Raw genomic sequence first — 18,833 nt, 5'->3', positions numbered from 1 at the left:
AAACAAAAAAACCCCCACACTGTACTATGAGGGTATTTCTCTTTTTGAATTATTGAACAGTTTACTACTTAAATATGTAAAATGCAAAGATAAATTAAGTCTGTTTGGCTGTATCCTTGTACACAGATAGTCTACTGGAAACCCTCCAATTTCAATTTATACTTGTCAGGAACAGATTTGACCTCTGTGCTTACAATTTGAAGTAATTTCTTGAAACTGGAAGAAACGTACTTGCATAGTTAATCCTCTAAGCCATAATATTTGTTGTGAATATTGCCTCACTTTTTTTTATTGACTTTGTTGTGGCTTTTTTACCTTGAGGAATCATGAAAAAATAATAAGGTGATCAGTGTCCAATGTGTTAGGATGGTGCTGGTATCAGTAAAGGCTTCAGGATGTCAAGACGAAGAAGTAAGATGGAGATGGAGAAGACATTAGAGGAAATTCTATAGTTCAGAAGGAGAGGGAAAAAAAAAAGAGCAATAAGAATACTTTTTAAGTAGGGCAAAATAATATTTTGCGTGTTTGCACAGGGAGAATTTCAGAGCTTGATAGCAAGCCTCCAGAGATTCAAATGAACTTTCATAATGGAATGCTTGTCTAAATTAACTCTGAGAATTTTTTCCAGTTTTGGGGGTTTTTTTGGTTTTGTTTTGTTTTGTGTGTTTTGGTGGGGGTTTTTTTTATATTTAATTCCCTTAGTCTCCTGCTTTGTCTTTTACTGCACTAATATTTGTTTGAGATTAGCTTTGTGAAAATCTGTTCATTAGCATCATCAAACCAGTATCTCGTGTTGATTTAGGAACATCCTATTAAATGGTCGGTGACTGAAGTCTTACCTACTAAACAGCCTTGCATTATTTATCACAGACTGAGGGATCGGATCACTTATCCTCCAAAATTGTTTTCAACTGAGAGATTTTTTTTCCATGTTTTCCCAATATTTTTTGCTTTGCCTTGCTGTTCCAATTCAACAAACTTTGCTTTGGTTATAATCCACGCCCTTTACCAGCAACAATAAATGCTGTTTATCTGTTCATGCTGGTAAGCACTCCAAAGTGTTACACCATATAATATTCACAAAAATAATCATGCTTATGTATATGTTTGCTCTTATAGATCATTGACAAGAGTAAGAGAGATCCAACAGAGGAGATTGAAATCCTACTGCGCTACGGACAGCATCCAAATATTATTACCCTAAAAGATGTAAGTACCTTGTTAAAGACTTCCTTTAGTATATTACAATTGCATGTCACTTTCTAATTTGAGACATGACAAACTGCAAGTTTTAGATTTATGTCACTGTCTTTCAATATTTAAAAATAAGTGTCCTAATGCAATTTATTCAACAATACGAATTTTTTTTACTGAGATGTCTCGTCATCTTTTTATTAAAGGTGCTCATATTTTGGTGCAACTTAATCCTAAGCAGTCAAATAATTCATCCTTCGTAAAGCCTAGCACAGGAATAATTCATGTTGCCTGTATTTTTAAAGGAACAAGCAAGTTTTTCTGGTTGCTTTTTGAGTCTACTTTTGTTTACATTAGTCAAAAGCAATTTTAAAGTTGTTACATAACTGGGGACTCACTGTTTGAGGTAGCACAATACCCAAAATAGTTTTCTTAGACAGAAATGAGTTTTACTCAGTAGTGGACAGAATCTTTTCATATCTATGGTCATCACTTTTTTTTTATCCTACCATCTTTATCTGGTCTTTGTTTTGGAAGATTATCTAGCTTTTTTTTTTTTTCTTGTATTACCATATTTGCTCTGACCATGGAAACACTGTGACCATAAGAAGCAGAGAATAACATAAGTTGGGAGGTAGAGGTTTTTCATAGTGAATGGTAGATTCTGATGATCTAACAGAAAAAGAAAATTGGCTTTCTCTCCTTGATTATGCATTAAAGAGGATTAAAAATTAACAAGGCATATACTTAATGACTGACTCAGTCTACAAGAAACTATTCTGGTCCCCAAAACCAAACCTCAAGCCAAACAGCTAACCATTTACAGGAAGCTGAGCTCAGCTGAAGGGAGATTCTCAGACATTTTGAAGTCATTAAAACAGTAGCCTGTGAATACTGTGGAGACGAGTACTAGAGAACTCTGCCTAAAGATCTTCTCCTATTATAATCTGTCTTTATCAATATCATGTAGCATGACCCTTTCTTGGGAGAACAAAATAAGTCAGATATACAAGGGAGCCCACCATACAGCTTACCTTACTGCAAGCTAGGTATCACGATTACAGCTGCAGTTTCTGTTTGTTCCGCCTCATGTGGTTGGACAATAGAACTACCTGAAAGCAACTGTGCTAACACGGAACCTGCATCAGCATTCAGGTTGCTTTTTGTGCTGCACGCTAGGTTAATGTGTTACTTTAATTCATAATAGAGGTTATGCTATTTAAGCAGGAAGACAAACGTAAGGAATGTGATTAGTTACCTGAACTTAAGCGTAGTGAATATTATTTCACTAAGACCAGAGAAATGTAGGCAGCTTTGAAAAGTTGCCGCATATACTGAATCATTCTACTCTGTAATTAATTCTTCATCAGTCATCTTCCAGTAGGAGCCATCTTTCATTCAGACTTACAGTAATATACACATAATGAAAGGAGACAACAACAATAACAACAAACCTTAGGTCCATAGAGGGAGAAAAGACAGTAGGCTGTAATTCTTACTTATTTCTACTTCAGATGAGTCCCTCAGGGCCAGTTTATGGAAGTATGTCCAGTTTAAGGAAAGAAGCATAGGATTCATATGTGTTAGAAACTTGTATAATATCCACTACTGTAAAAATGTAACATTGTTTTAGGTTTTCGTTGTCCTAATATAGATAGATGCATAGGGCAGATTGCTTGCATGTCCCACAATATAGCAGTGTGCTATTACAGCTTTCAGAGGAATGAATACAGAGTACTTGGCCTTCAGGCCTCAAACTCATCAAGAGCACTATGTATTACTATACAAATAAAACTCAATGTTGATTTGACTCTATTTTTAATTCAGTTCTACGCCAAAATTTAAATGTTTCTATTTTGAAATGCCAAAATAAAATGTTTCAACATTAAGTGCGCACCTTTGGAAATTATTACTCTGCAAGAAATAATTTATTTCTTTTCTTGTCTTTCTGGAATAAATGCAGTAATATTTGAATTTAGCTTAGGATGGAAAATTTCATTCTTGCTCGGCATTTACATGTAATTTAATTCTGAAGGTGTTCAGATTGAAACAATAGAAATTCAAAAGACTAAATTTTTTCTGCAATCCTCTGGAGTTTTTCCCTCTGATTATTGTCAATGGTCTTTTTCAGTTACACTGTATATAAACAAAAGAAGGAGCTATATTGTGCTAAATCAGATGTCCTTCTTATCCAGTATCCTGCCTCTGACAGTGGCCATTAGTGGAAGCCTAGGAAACTGTGTAAGAACGGAAGAAGCACACAGCTTCCAACAAGCCGTCACCTAGAAACTTCCTGTGCCAGCCCATTTTATGTATTTTACCCTTTTTTACCTATTAATTACTGTTCCCTAACAGAACTTTTGTCCTGTTTTGAGTTATTTAAAGCATTGGCTGAAGAACCTTTTCAGAAGCATTTTAGAAACCTAAATACAGTATATACAGTCTCCTTATCCAAGTGCTTATTTAGGAGTTCAAAAAGCTCCTAATATGTATGTGAAATCTTATTTCACTTTGAAAACACATGTTCTCTTTCTCCATTAGATTATATTCTGTTCAAGTGCCTACGTCTGTTTCTCACTATAGTTTCTTCCAGTTTGCTTGACAGAAAAGACGTATGTATTTGGTGTGTGCCAGGAGTTAGTTCATTTTGAAAACTAGCATCACATTTATGATCTCAGCATAATACTGTGCACCTAACTGCAGAAAACTTCAACAGTATTTATTCAGTGCAAACAAATAAATTGATAATACAATTAGAGAAATCTGGGCGAGGGGAACCGTTTGTTTGGAGTGGAATTTTGGTTTTGGCAGCCAGACAGGACCAGCAAGGGGTAGCAGATGAAATAGGAACTAAATGCAGATTTTGCTGGAATGCCCCCTGCAGTACTGAGATGCGTGCACTTTGTCATGTCAAATGAAATAAGCTTATTTCTTCATGTTATAGCAGGATTAGAGGGAGCATGCCTATTAAAAAACAAATCTAAAATGCCAGTTTAGTGTCTAGAATTAGATAATTCTGCTTTTTAATACTGCATAATATTTAAAGTCTTAATACAAACACATTCAGATCATCAGTCATTTATATTTCATGGGGGAAACATTGCTGTTAAATGAGAACAGAGAAACCCATCATGTCTTCCTCTCCTTAACACATCATAAGCTTGTAAAGCCTTGCAGAATTATTTCTTTAACACTTCCTCTTTTTTTAATTTGGTGAGGAAATAAATCCTTTTAGTGTAGTTAAGAGCACAAAAAATTCTAAGCTTAGAACTTTAGTGGCCTTTATTTTCCAGGTAGCTTAAGACAAGGAAATGGGCGTGAAAACTCTTTTTAATTTCACTGACATCTATTCCTAAATCTACTTTACTACAATTTGGATAATTTTTTCTACTTAAACACATGTATTACTGAAGAGGACTATTCTAACATCACCATAAAAAATAGGTTGAAATAATAATAGGGAACAGAATCTGTAAAAGGTTTTGCTAAAGCAGGAACCACTTTTTGGATTAAGTGAAAACCCCAAGAAAGTGAAACTGAAATGAAATGCTTAAGTATACCTTAAAATGTGGTTTGGTATAGTTCTGTCTGTAGTGCCCCCTGGTGATAATATAAATAACTCTCAACCAATGTTTCTCTAGAAGATAAAAGCCATGCAAAAAAAAAGCCATTTTCCATAACTAGAAGGGTTAAAATATACATATTTTATTAATTTGAGAATTTGGTTTAGTCTTTATGAGCACAGTAATGTACAAGTTGTAGGCTTTTATCACAGCAGCTTTTGTATGCATTAACTTCAGCATTCACAGGGGGTACTTGATTTATTTTTTTCTTTTTTTGTCTGACTGTTCAGTTGGAATGATCTCTGTTCATATTTGTAATTTGGTGCAATAATTGCTTCTAGAAGTGGCTCTAGTTCTGCCTCAATTAGACTAGTTTCCATTTATTACTACTTCTTAATTTCTCCCATGTCTAATTTAATTAGTTTCAGTAAAACTATGTGGGGAAAATTCATGTTATTCATCCTCTTTTGTCTTTAAACATTTACATGTCGGTATTTTTGTTATTACTGTACTACCTTTCTGTAGAAGGTTTTGTGTCCATTTCCAAAGATGAACAATGTTTGGATAGTGTGGGTGGTGATAAATATGGGAAAAATAATTGAAGAAAACAACTTGTGGATGCAGCTGCACTATCTCTTCTCTGTGCATTTCACAAGGAGATAGCAGAGAATAAATATTTTCAAGTTTACATCTTTATGTACTTTTTTGCAGGTGTATGACGATGGAAAATATGTATATGTAGTAACAGAACTTATGAAAGGAGGAGAACTGCTGGATAAAATTCTTAGACAAAAATTTTTCTCAGAACGAGAAGCTAGTGCTGTTCTGTTCACAATAACAAAAACAGTTGAATATCTCCATGCACAAGGGGTAAGTATTCATCTGGGACAAAATGCTTATAGATGTTAATATTCTTCTCTTTCAGAAGTATAAAGTCATATCTTGATATGTTCTTCCACGCAGTAACTAAGTAATTTTTGAAAAAGAATTACATTGCAGCAGGAATTTGTGTTGAAATCAAAATATTCCTCATCAGCTGTGTAGATGTCCAGATAAAGGAGATGATGCAGCCATTTCTCTTGTCCTGCATGCAGTCTGTCAGCAGTTCTGTGGAATATGCAAATAATGACTAACAGATAGGATATGAGAAGTAGTAAGCCTGGAAGAAGTGCTAGAACCAGTGCTGTTGCTTAGCCGAGGGACATAACGTAATTCCAACCCCATCCTGTGACAGGCCCTGGAAATGTATTTTCCACCTATCACATTTGTAAATTCTTCCACTTCTTGGTTTTGAAGAACATGGTTTATGACTGGTAACTCCTGCGTGAAAGGGTCAGAAAGTCGTAGTGGACTGTTAGGAGAAAGAAAATTAATGCTTCAGGAAATCAATTCAGAGACAGAGGAAGTAGTTCAAAGACAGAGGAGGCAAGTGTGAGAATTGCATGGCAAGAATGACAACTTGTGTTGCATTTTTAAGTAAACAAGAAAAGGCGGATAGACAAAAAGCAGAAAGTAAGGGTGCAAGGGAAGATCAAGCTGCTAACAGCTAATGTATCCAAGAAAAGCTGCTTCAGAATGGATAGTTCTCAAATTATTTTAAGAAACAAATAACAATTCAGCACCCTTGGACATTTGTGGGGAGTGATTATTTCAGAAAACTTAGGATCAGAGTTATCTGGTGTATCTTACTCTGTGGTTCATCGCTTTCTTCAATCACTTGCTCACACGTGGGTTTTTATGAGAGCATCTGCGCACAGGACTAGAGGCCTTGGCCAACAGCATCCATGGGAATTATTAATAAAACTCAATACCTTCTGTATGGACATATAAATAATAGAATAACACAAATCATAATATGGTTCCTTCTTACCACAGGTGGCCAAAAAAGGCCCAGTGTCCTTGCATCAAGTAAGGGATTTTAGAGGCTTTTGGTTTTTTCTTTACTGTAGTTCTTTGTTAGTACTGGCATTTTAACTTTCATTAGATCACATGCTCTTTGGAACTTTTACTTTTAGAAATGTTCAGGTTGTCTTATGTTAAGTACACTTCCACATGAAAGATGGCCATATATGTAAATAGTTAGCACTTCAGCGGTCTAGTTTTTGTCTGGAAGAGCCCTCCTTATCTTCAGTGGATTTTCCTTTTGTAGCTCCTTTTGACACCAGAGGAGCTCATTTGAATATGGTATTAGGTAATATTTGGTTTGACAGATTCTGAATCTGTGTGCAGTCTCCACAACTCTTCCCAGAAGGATTTTCCTGATAGACATTCATAGGATACTTATAAACTGAAAAAATTAGCTAAGCAAGGAATGAAATCCTCTTCTTCAGGATAAGCAATGCTTCCAACTCTCACACAAACCATTCTAGTATTAGGGCAGCATACAACAGTTAAGGGTTACAACAATAGACATCATAAAAAGGATAAACAAGAAGTGTCATGCCATCTTGGAGCAGAAGGCTTCTGCATGCTGGTAGATAATCGAAAGCATGTTGCTAAGAAATAAAGAACTGAAATGTCCTGCATATTGTTTTCTTCTTTTCCATTGCTCTAAAATGTTATTTCTGGTCAAAATATCAATATAATTTAAACAACTTGACATCTTTTTTAAAATTACCTTTGGTAAACAGCTTAATACAGGAAAGTATTTTATTTATTCTTTGACATAAACATTTTGATTGCTTCAGAATTAGCATTTGGATTTGAACTAGACTGTTACACTTACTCCTCCTCCCACTTGAGAATTGTTTTCCCTTCTTCCAAAAAAAATACAATTCAAGCAGACTGATTCTAGAAACAGTCTGCCAAATCCCCAGCTCTGTGCTGCTTCTGTTACCCACCTCTTCCTTTCTACCCTTTTTAGGATCTATTCAAACAAACAAACCCCACCACCCCACCAGCTAGAATAAAACTGTGGGGTTTTTTATTTCTGCAAGCTATCTAAACACCAAAAAATGAGGGCCATCAGGAGCTGGTTCTCTCCTACACTGACATCTCAAGCCAGGATGTTCTCCTTAATATCTACTGTTGCGACTCAAATTCTTTAATACCATTTTGTGTATTTAAGCTTACAAGTTGCTTATTTACATAATTTTAAGTATTCGTTTTGTTAAATCTGAGAATTGCAAAGTACTTGCCAGCTGAAAAAGCCTCTACTAAATAGATTGTGTTAAATGGCTTTACAATCTGCAGACCCTCTGCAGTCTCTTACTTCTTGATCTTGTATTACTTTCCTGAAACAGTGCTAGCTTTCTGGAGGAATGCATAAAGCTGCTGATTCCGCACATCACTTTCTTGCAGGAATTTTGGGTATCTTCTCATTCTAATGTGATTGAAATGTTTCACCCCAATCTTTTCCAAGAGAAAATGAGTCTTCCATTAAAATTTAACCATGAAAAGTTGTGTTTTAATATTAATCAAATACATAGAACAATCGGGAAGATAAAGGAATTGATAGCAGGTCTATTTAAGTATTTAAAAGAGGGCGTTTAGATCCACTCTACTGTCTTACAGCAGTGTAAACCATTTTCTTTACAGAGGGCAAAGCCTCTAGAGACTTTAGGCTAACTTGTGAAGAAAATGTAACAGGTCATCTGGTTTCAAAGACTGTCCTGTGCATTCCAGGTTTTATTAAGGCTTGTTTATAACATGGCTTAAAGTAAGATCAGATTCACTCTGCCGGAACTTTGACAGCTTCTACAGTTTTTGTTAGGCATTTTACACGTCAAGCCCCTCCAAAACAGCCACTTGGGAACCAGGAGAGGCTTTTTTTGACATGCTAGTCCATTGGAAGAATACCTCTTTGATATTTTGTTATTCTTCAGCAGAGCTGTATTAAAATTCCGCCTTAATCAGGCCTTAAATGTTTGCAGTGAGATTAATTCAAGTTATCTGAATGAAGAGAATAAAGTATAGAGGGTTACTCCAGCAGTAACTGGTCTGTGGTTACGTAGCACAGTGCCACATCAGCAGCTACAGCCATCTGTAGCTCCGAAGGTTCTGACTTAAAGAACCTTGTAGGTATGCATGTTAAAATGTAAAATACATATATTCACCCATTAGAACAAGGCATCTGGAAATGTCTGTACAAAGTGGAAGTGTTTGGAGCAGGGCTTTATAGTTAGAGTTTCCAAGTTAGGGCTGTAGTACTCTAGACACCATTGGGCATCAGAATACTGCAGCTCATGGTAGAAGCTGGAAATCTGGAAACTGATTGCTGATGGGAGATTTGAAATTAAGGAGCAGAATTGGTCATTATAATATAAAGCCTTTCCTATGTTTACCTTATTTTTATTTACTGGTATGGTTTTTATTTTTAGGTTGTTCATAGAGACCTGAAGCCTAGCAATATTCTTTATGTTGATGAATCTGGTAATCCAGAATCAATTAGAATTTGTGATTTTGGCTTTGCAAAACAACTACGAGCAGAAAATGGTCTTCTGATGACTCCATGTTACACAGCAAATTTTGTTGCACCAGAGGTAAATACCAGCATAGCTTATATCTCTTGATTTATTTTGATGGCATTCTTTTGCTAGTTAGATACTTGTTCCATTCTTGTGTAACAAGTGAAATCACTTTGGAAACACTACAAATGTGAAGTCTCACTATTTTCATGGCATAATCAAAGAATTTCTAGGCAATTTTTTTTTGCAGAAAAAAATATTTGTCTCCCTCAGGTTTTAAAGCGGCAAGGTTATGATGCTGCATGTGACATATGGAGCCTTGGTGTTCTACTTTATACCATGCTTACTGGGTAAGGGTAATTTTAGTTTGCTTTGCTGTGGAATAGCAAACCACTATAAACAAAAAGAAAAATAAATGTAGGCCCACTGTTGAAGATGTTTCTATCAAGGCACTGATTAATCTCAACTTTAGCTTCAGTGGGGGTAGAATATGCTTTGCCTTCAGTAGAATCCAAGTTTGCAAGGACCAATGTGAAAAATTCTTGGCTTCTCATGTCTCATCTGTTTTGGATGTTTAATTTCTATTTTATGGTGATTTAGGAGTTAGAATTTATTGTTTCATGTGAAAATTAACTGATTAAGTAGCATATATGTTGAAGGAAATACATGTTGCAAATGTAATTGCAGTGCATTGGAGCATGATCCTGTGCAAAATTTATCCACTGGGTAGTTCGAAGTGATGCAGTTAAGATATAAGAGATGTTTATATATGGAACAGAAATGAATTGTATAAAAGATGAATAATAAATTCAACACTAGTTCCACAAGTTCAAAATATAGTTGCTGTTGCACTTGCCAAATAGATTATATTTTTATGATGGATTAGTCAGATGGCCACTTTGGTTGAGAGTTATCATCATCAGAGATGTTTTGGCATTTTAAAATAAATGACAAACATATTCGGGTTTAAATATATCTTTTTTGGTTGTGAATATTTTGGTAGCAGCAAGAATGCTTATAGTGAAGCAAGGAAAATTGCTGCACCTTCCTCTAGTATCAAACCAGCATTTATTCTTTTTTTAGGTTCATTATAAAGTCTTCACATTTGATTTTATAACATCTTGTTTTATTACTTCTCTAAAATACAAAGGCTTAAGGGATACTTTCTGTAATTCAGGAACCACCAGTACTTAAGATGCTGTAGGAAATATCCGGTTTTCAGACCCAATACAGAGGGAATAGGTACAGTAAGAACAGATCTGTAGTCAGGGCAGTGCATTTTCACGTTAGGAATAATTTCCTTTTACAGCTGTTTGAGTATCTGTTGTCTGTAATTATGTTGAACTTGCTGAATATTATGATTAGGTTAATAATAACTACTGAGGTCCAGGTTATGGAAGTTATTAACATTGAAATTGTTTGGTTAAATAGCTACACTCCTTTTGCAAATGGTCCTGATGATACCCCAGAGGAGATTTTGGCCCGAATAGGTAGTGGCAAGTTCTCTCTCAGCGGTGGTTATTGGAATACTGTTTCAGATACAGCTAAGGCAAGTACATTTGCTTTGTCCTTTGCAGTCTATTTCTCATCCCCCAATGTAACATGTTGCTTATAATGTATATGTTATGTTATATATGATTATTGTTATTTTTAACTACCAATCTGATCCTTTATGTGCCTAGAAGTTTGTGTCCTGTTCATGATCCTTTCATATTTCAACAGTCACTTGCATCTATGAAGAAAAACAAGTGTGCCTTATGCTACAGTCATTAACAAGTGTCCTTAGAAATATAGCGTATTTTATCAGTATTCATACACAAGCACAATCATCCGTGATGAGAAATGCTGTAATAAAACTTCATGTGGAAGTATGACATTTGAAAACCATACGGATAGCTTAAATTATGATAAACAAAATATTTCTATAATTACCATATGCTCCACTGGTTCAGGGTAGGAAAATAAATGGGTTTTCACATTTTTCTGTTTGGGTCAGTTCCTCAGAGTTACCCACGACAGTTTATCTTGTACTCTTTCATTAGTATTTGAGCAGTTTAGTCTTTTAAGTACTTCAAGAAATTTTGAGCATTTAAGGATGTCACATCTACTTAAAAAAAGGAAGTATTATAGGAATGATTATACTTTCTTTTTACAGCATTTGTACCTGCCTTCTGTGTAGCTACAGTAAAGCACTAAAGTTTTCTGAAAAAATTGTTTACGTATGTTGTGCTCTTTCTTGCTAATTGATTTATTGATGTGTTTTCTAATGTACTGTTCTCGTAACTCAGCCGTGTTCCCACAAATTATGTTATTCATTTGGCTGACAAATCAACCTGTTAGAATAACATATTTACACTAATCTCTGGTAGCATCAGCTTTTTCTTCCTTCAGTGCCATTCTATTCAGTTGTACTTGGGAGTCTAGAATGAGCCAAAACCTGTCAGCTATGAAAAAATCTTAGACTCCTTTTTAATACGATCTTTATTTTGGAATTCTTGATTTGAATTACTGAACAAAGAATGTTTTCTATGAAAATGTCCAGTGTTGCTAATGTAACTTAAATTATCTTAAATCAAGTTGTAGCCAACTAAATGTTTCTTCACAGGTAATTGTTTGATGTAGAAATGTTATTTATGGTTTACACTTACTGACTGACTTCTAAAGTCATCTATAAAATATCGTGCTGCTGTATAAATTTGTTTTCAACATTTTGAGTGTTGTATGCAGTTCTCACCGTAATTTGAAAAAGATAAAATAGAAGTCGAAAAGGTGGTAGAAAAGGATGTACCAAAATGAAGCTGAAAACCTTTTCAAGATGTTGGGAGCCACTTCCATGTAAAGAGAATAAACAGAATATAGTGTTTCATATCAGCAAAGTTGACTGACATGACAGACAAAAGATATCATTTCACTGATGATACAAAGAAGGAAAGACTAATTCCCGTTTTCTCATATGATGATTTTATTAGGGAAACCAGGAATCATTGTTATATTCTGCAGCAGTTAAAAAACAAAGAAAATTAATTACCTGTTCAGGTGGTTCACAACTTAATTGTGAAACAACAATGAAAGGTGTTTGAGAAGAGAGGAGGAAAAAATATAGGCAGCAAAATAAGTCAGAGGGGATGAGGTAAAAATCACTAAGGGTTCATTTATGGTCAGCAGGAATACTAAAATTCAACCTTCAAGCTGCACAGCTTTTGAAAGATTGTTAGACAGTGCAGAAACATGCAAAGGGAAGGATCATCTGCGTTCTCAATTGTTTTTCAGTACTCATTTGCTACATATTGGCTATTTATCATTGTGTAAAAATAAATAAATAAACAACAAAAAAAAAACCCACCATGGAATAGTGGTGCCTCTGCTTTAGCCCAATGTGCATATTTTTATGTTTGTGTATTTTGCCTGGATACTTTCCTGTTGTGTTGCCAAACTTCCACCAAGTCATATAATTGAAAGATACAGCATTAGGGCAGTTTTTCAACTGTTTCAAACTGTTGCTAAGAACATAGTTTTCTACCACTAGAATCTTCAGGTTTGAACTGTAATCTGTTGTAAAGCTTAAGTTCTACTGTTATTTGCATTGACTCTTTGTATGTTATTGACAGGACCTTGTTTCAAAAATGCTTCATGTCGACCCACATCAAAGATTGACTGCAGCCCAAGTTCTTAGTCACCCCTGGATTGTTCACTGTGACCAGTTGCCTCAATACCAGCTGAACAGGCAGGATGCTCCCCATTTAGTGAAAGTAAGTAGGTATTTAAGCTTGCTGTTTAGCCAAAATTGATGTAAACAAAAGGATTAAAAAAAAAAAAGTTACTGTGGCATGTGTTTCCTCTAAATATTATTTTAAAGTTCTTATGACTGAGAGTTGCACTAAGCCATAAACTGAACTTGTAATATGTAAAAGGATTCCATAAGAACCCAGTCCTGGGAAATAAATCTAACACATTTGAAATAGACTTTCATTTTCTTGGGTTTAAATTTATTGGACTTCTTTATACAGGGAGGCTTAACCTCGTTAAAAAAGGGGCATAAAATAAATCATTCTGATAGTGAAAATGCCATCAGGTGGCTATAAGGGAGCTGAAAAATAGTTTAGCTAATTTTACAGTTTCAGAGGAGGTTAATTATCAGTGACTGAACAAAAACAGTATACTTCATGATCACAGTATAAGCTAAAAAGAAGTCAAAAAGGCAGTCTTAATATGGTATCGTACTGTTTTGCATTCTGTCTGAAACACAATCTGGCTTTGACCCTGATAAACTTTTTCACTTTGAACAAGCAGAGAGAAATCAAAAATAATTGAATTCTCCTTCTCTGTATTCCACCCATCCAAGAATATCTGTCGTGCAACATAAAAGGGATCTGAAGAATATAATTAACACTCTCTCTGAGTCAGCTATTAGAAATTTCTAGCATCCAAAAACACAAGTGGAAAGAGGGGGAAGTTCTGATCTCATAGCTCACAACTTTCTAACTTTTTTTTTAATAAATTTTCATGTGCTGTGAATAGTGTGGGTGATTTTTTTAAAATATTTTGTTGAAAACTGAAATGGTTATATAAGTGATAAGCAGAGGCAGCCCACTGATGGGGTTTCATTCCCCAGCTATTCACAAGCGTTGAAGAGAGAACTAAATTTAACAGTCTGTTTGGTTTTGGTTTGGTTTTGTTTGTTTTCTTTTTTCCAGAAAGGTAAAATTGCTTTAGATTGATCTAAAAACTATTTATTTATCCTAAAAAACACTTAGTTCAAACACTGCTCATATTCGAGTAATGCAGTAGTATGTTTTTGTAGATCAAAATAGACTGAAGTTAAAACTTGTTCAGAATTTCTGGCACTTAGCGCTGTGTGATCTCACGTGTGTGCATCAGTCACAAGGTCATCTTGCTTGTTTTCCCCTCTGCCCCGCAGGGTGCAATGGCAGCAACTTACTCTGCTTTGAATCGTAATCAGTCACCAGTTTTGGAGCCAGTCGGCCGTTCTACTCTTGCTCAGAGGAGAGGTATCAAAAAAATTACCTCAACAGCCCTGTGAAGTGACCTCAACCAGATATTTGGTACCATGGCATAAGATGATAGCACAAATCATGGCGACAGGTAGCACATATCTGACAGATACTTGCAAGCACACTCTGTCCCAGCTGGGTACCTATAATGCTGCTGCTCCTGCTGCTGCTTTCATCTATTCTCGCTTTAAACTGTTGATGGCAAGTTACTGATCTTAGTGAAGCTTCAAATGGAGTGACAAGTGGAAATGCAATGAAAACGATCATGTTGACGATTGAATAAACCAGAAGAATTACGAATGCCACCTCTGTCAAAAATACACTGAAAAAAGCACTCTGCACCACATAGCATTATTTTTATAAGGAATATTTTTTGTCCCCTAAGATGTTCTTTGTTACAGGTAGAAATGGACAGTTTATGTTAAGCACTTAGCTTAAATGATCTGTTTATATTAGCACTATATACTTTGTGCCATCCAACATTTTGTATGTTTTTGTAAACAGTTCACAAGCAGTACATTTCCGTGCTGTTTTCTTTAATGTATACATGCCTTGTTTTACTTAGATATTATTAATCATTTTGACAATTAAGTCTGATTAAACAGTTCACCTGGATTAATCAGCATTGTTGGACAGCTCTAAAAGAAGCCTGACTGTTAAACAGCTATTGAATGTAATACTATGAATACATATTTCTCCTTGCCTATGTCTTTTCTACATTTCCATGGTTTTGACGCTGCATGTCATGTGATGAAAATCAGGATACTGTTTACAGTATTCAAAATTTAAACAGTGGATCTCTCACCATACTATATATACAATAGGTAATATAACCCAGAGAAAAGATAACTTGCTCCATATCTCACTCTGTCTTTTTCCCCTCCCCTCCCTTTTATTCTCTCCCATCTAATCTCTGGACTCAGGAATCATTGCTAAATACTTTCTGATAGAGGACATTTCTATATTGTTTATTCTTATAATCCATTGTTAATATTTTATCTCTATCCTGTGACTTCTGTTTAAGCTGCAAAGGATTTGTTAAGTGAATGTTGGCATTATAAGAAGAAAGGCAGCATTGAAGACAAAGCAGAACATATTGTCCACTAATAAGCAGAAGCCTGCAAAAAGTAGGTTTAAACTGCATTCATTGTGGTTGCAAAACTGATGGATATAATGTTCTGTCAGTTCTGATAATTTTAATTGAAAGCCAAAGCAAAACAAGAGGAGAGTCATCCGGACTTGTCTGGGGTTATAATTTACCATTAAAATACTATTGTCCAAGTCAGGTAAAACAAAGCTGTTCAGAGTGTGTGGTCTCACTTTTGCCCAGATGGAAGCAAGTTTGTAATGAGAGTGAAAAACTAATTGTAAAGACTAATATAAACTTTTAATACTCCTGGCCTCTCGGTGTCTTAAGTAATGAAAGGCACATATTGATGGCCAGTCCTGAAAGATCAGTTTTGCCCATGTGAGAATGTGCACTGGACTGTGTTTGAATTCAGTGAGTGTCCTGCTCCACCAGAATGGTATGCTACATCAGCTCGTTCCAGATACGGAAATGGCTGTTGGGAATTCAAGTAAATATGGATCTGGATGAACAGCTCTGTGTGAACAATACCATTTAAAAACTGAAAGGTGCAATTTTTTTCTTTTGCATAAGAAGCTATTTTCTTGATTTAGTGGTATGAAATTTCTTTCATGGTGATTAATGTGCTAGTTTCCCTGAAATCATCAGAGGTTTGCTGAAAAGGAGAATCATCTTTATGACACCACAAATTTGCTATAAATGAATGTGAGAGTGTTCCTTCTGCCACAGGTTCTTCCAAGTTCCTTGGGAAAGCTTTGTTAGACTTGCAAAGGATCCCACTTTTATTGCCCGTAAAAAATCTGTTAAATATTTAATCCATCATATAATTGTTAAGTAATTGGTTTTATGAACAAGGATTCTTAAATTACTATGGATCTTAGAAATCTGAACACACAGCAATTAGCATTTTCCCCTTATTTGATGCTCTAGCATTTAAGTTCTCTTTAGCTGTACAGATCATCTATGTTTCCTTCAAGAAACATCTTCAACTAGAGGCAGAAAAATGCCATTTTAATTCTTCTTTGACAGTATCTGCAGTTCCAGAGGAATTTAGTAAAACTTTTACCTTTCAGAAAATGGATTTTCAGCCTTGTTTAGTGATGGCAAGTCAGGCTTATCAGAATCTAGAAACTCTACCTTCTGGAGTGGCTTTTAAAAGTGTTAATCTGAGGACTGTGGTATCTAGTCAACAAACAAAATTTAAGACTGATACTGTTGAAATAGAGGAATGACAGTACTTGCTAGTGTGTCAATAATAGCATTTCAGTTCAGGAAGGAATTTCTCGTGTTCTCAGTGTGTATATATGTATAGGTACCTGGCAAATAACAGACTAAATGGAGGAATTGTGAAGGTGCTTCACAATTGGCAATATCTCTGTTAAAATAATACAAAAGTACTTTTGGTAATTTTATATTAGCCATATTTTGTGGCCCTCAAGCTCACTGGTCATTAGCCAAATAATGAGGCAAAGTTAACTCCTACATTTTATGTATCTACCTTCTCAATTAAGCTGTTCATTTAGTCTAGACTTTACAGATGTTGCTACTATGTCATGTATGTAGCAGCATAGGATGAACATTTTAAATGCTAACAAAACAGGGCAGTGTAGCACATGCTAACTCAAATGTGTTTAAGTCTAGATCTTCTATATTTCTAAGTTAATTTCTAAACCAAGGTGTAAAGGGCCTGTTTATGCAGGAGGTGCATTTTACAGGCTAGACTTTCATGGGTTTATGTACCTTACCTCCTGTTTTGGATCCATGTTCACAACTATCACATTTGTTTTCGTAGCTGCAGTTGTTAAAAGCTATAAAGAAATCCACATAGTGCTTCTTTGAATCCCTGCACCTTTCTGTTAGAATGTGAGTATATATCACACACCGTGCAAACTCATTGCTGGACTCGTTCTTGGTCTGCAAAGCATAGCAGGCACCTCTGGGATACAGAGTTGTAGAGGATTAAAAAACAAAAAGGAGAACTGCAGATACAAGTGAATTTTCTATATGTAGACCATGGCTTTTTGTTTCTTGGTGGGTTTTTTTTGTTGTTGTTTGTTGGTTTTTTTGTAGTGTGAGATTACCACTTAGTGTGCTTGAGAGCATGAGAGAACAGAGGGAAGAGCATAGTTGCAATACTCTTTAAATGCCATCTATATCCAGTAAGGGCAAAGTTCTTTCTTCATAATCACTGTAATGTTGAATTAAACTATAAGGATTTTTTTCAAGAGAATATTTAAAACTTTTTTTCTAAAGAGACAAGGGCATAAGAAAATAGATTTACGTGTCTGGGATTTTTTTGTGTGTGTTTTGCTTTTGTAAATGTGGTGTACCAACTAAAGCTGTGCTTTTCTATTATTGGAAGGAAAGGATTCGAAGTCTGCTGGTCCTTAGTAAGCAGCAATGGTTAATAAATGAATTTTCACTTATGAAAATGATGTAAATGATTAGCTTTATCTTGATACTCTTGACCTAATCAAAGGGAAGCTGTACTTATGAGGGATGTAATTATTTTGCAACCTAGTTGGGGGGGGGAAGTCTACTTAAAACATTTTTAAAAAATGACAAAATCACAGATAAAATATTTTTCTACAATTCTATACAATCATACTTTATACTAGTTTTCTCAGCATGGCATGTAAGTGATTCCAAGGTACTGTTCCAGGACATCAGTGGTTTGTACCTTGTTCTAGACTATTACAATAGCATCTGTTAGATGCTTGGCACTGCTGTCATAGAACTGAAATGCTAGTAAAAAAAATGTACTGAATACTTTAAATGATTGTTTTATTCAGAGTCTGATCTAGGAAATGTTCCAATCATGCTATTAATATGTAATTAGAACTGTTCCAGATGTAACTATGAGCAGTTCTGGAAAGATACCATTGCTTGTACTCCTGTCTAATGGCAGGTTTTGTAGTCTTCAAAAGAAATAGAAATTTCTACTATGAATAAACTTTTGAACATCTTAAAGTGTGGTTTTGGTTAATCATTTGTTCTGCCCAGTTATAAACATTGTTTGTTCTTTGTTGACATTAAACTACATCTTCACCATACCAAGCATGCGTTTCAAACCAGAAAGTTTTAATAAGTGTTTGTCAGTTAAAACGTCACTATATTACAGCATATTGAGTCAGATCAGTATTACTCAGGTAAATAGGGAGCCAAAGAAAAAACACTTGTATTCAGGAGACCCAATATATGGCACAGCAAGACCAAAGTGCCATATATTATATTTAAATACCCTGTAAAGTACAACTTAAGAGGAGGCTGCTAAATAATACTTTCAATGCCTGCATTGCTCTGGACATTGAAAATAGAGGCATATTTGATAATTAATGAACCTTTAAACATTTGGAAAAATGAGAATGTATGCATAAGTACTCTATAAAACAGCATGCCCACATGTTCAAGCAGCTCACACAACTCTGAAGCTTACAACAGTAATTCTTTTTAGCCTTGCAACCAGGGAAAGAGGGAACATTTTTAAAGTTTGCATAGTTTACAAAAAATTACAGTAATTGCAATAAAGAATATATGAGGAATGTAACCGGCGGTTGTACTAAGCGTACCA

At 35.2% G+C, this 18,833-nt stretch overlaps 1 protein-coding gene across 2 annotated transcripts in view; it reads left to right on the top strand.

The window, feature by feature from the left end:
- The window catches only part of RPS6KA3 (ribosomal protein S6 kinase A3), a 79,027-nt gene extending 61,197 nt beyond the window's left edge, over positions 1 to 17,830 (top strand). For both annotated transcript variants that reach the window (XM_065629238.1, XM_065629229.1), the window contains exons 16-22: positions 1,120 to 1,209; positions 5,469 to 5,627; positions 9,077 to 9,238; positions 9,437 to 9,513; positions 10,595 to 10,712; positions 12,772 to 12,912; positions 14,082 to 17,830. In XM_065629238.1, the coding sequence (XP_065485310.1) occupies positions 1,120 to 1,209; positions 5,469 to 5,627; positions 9,077 to 9,238; positions 9,437 to 9,513; positions 10,595 to 10,712; positions 12,772 to 12,912; positions 14,082 to 14,204 (870 nt within the window). In that variant the 3' untranslated portion in view covers positions 14,205 to 17,830. The remainder of the gene's footprint in view (positions 1 to 1,119; positions 1,210 to 5,468; positions 5,628 to 9,076; positions 9,239 to 9,436; positions 9,514 to 10,594; positions 10,713 to 12,771; positions 12,913 to 14,081) is intronic.
- Positions 17,831 to 18,833: the final 1,003 nt, after the last annotated feature.

Source organism: Caloenas nicobarica, chromosome 1 (genome assembly GCF_036013445.1).
Source record: "Caloenas nicobarica isolate bCalNic1 chromosome 1, bCalNic1.hap1, whole genome shotgun sequence".
Taxonomy (NCBI): Eukaryota; Metazoa; Chordata; class Aves; order Columbiformes; family Columbidae; genus Caloenas; species Caloenas nicobarica.
Note: the sequence above shows the minus strand (reverse complement) of the source record. Positions and strands in the feature narration are given on the sequence as shown.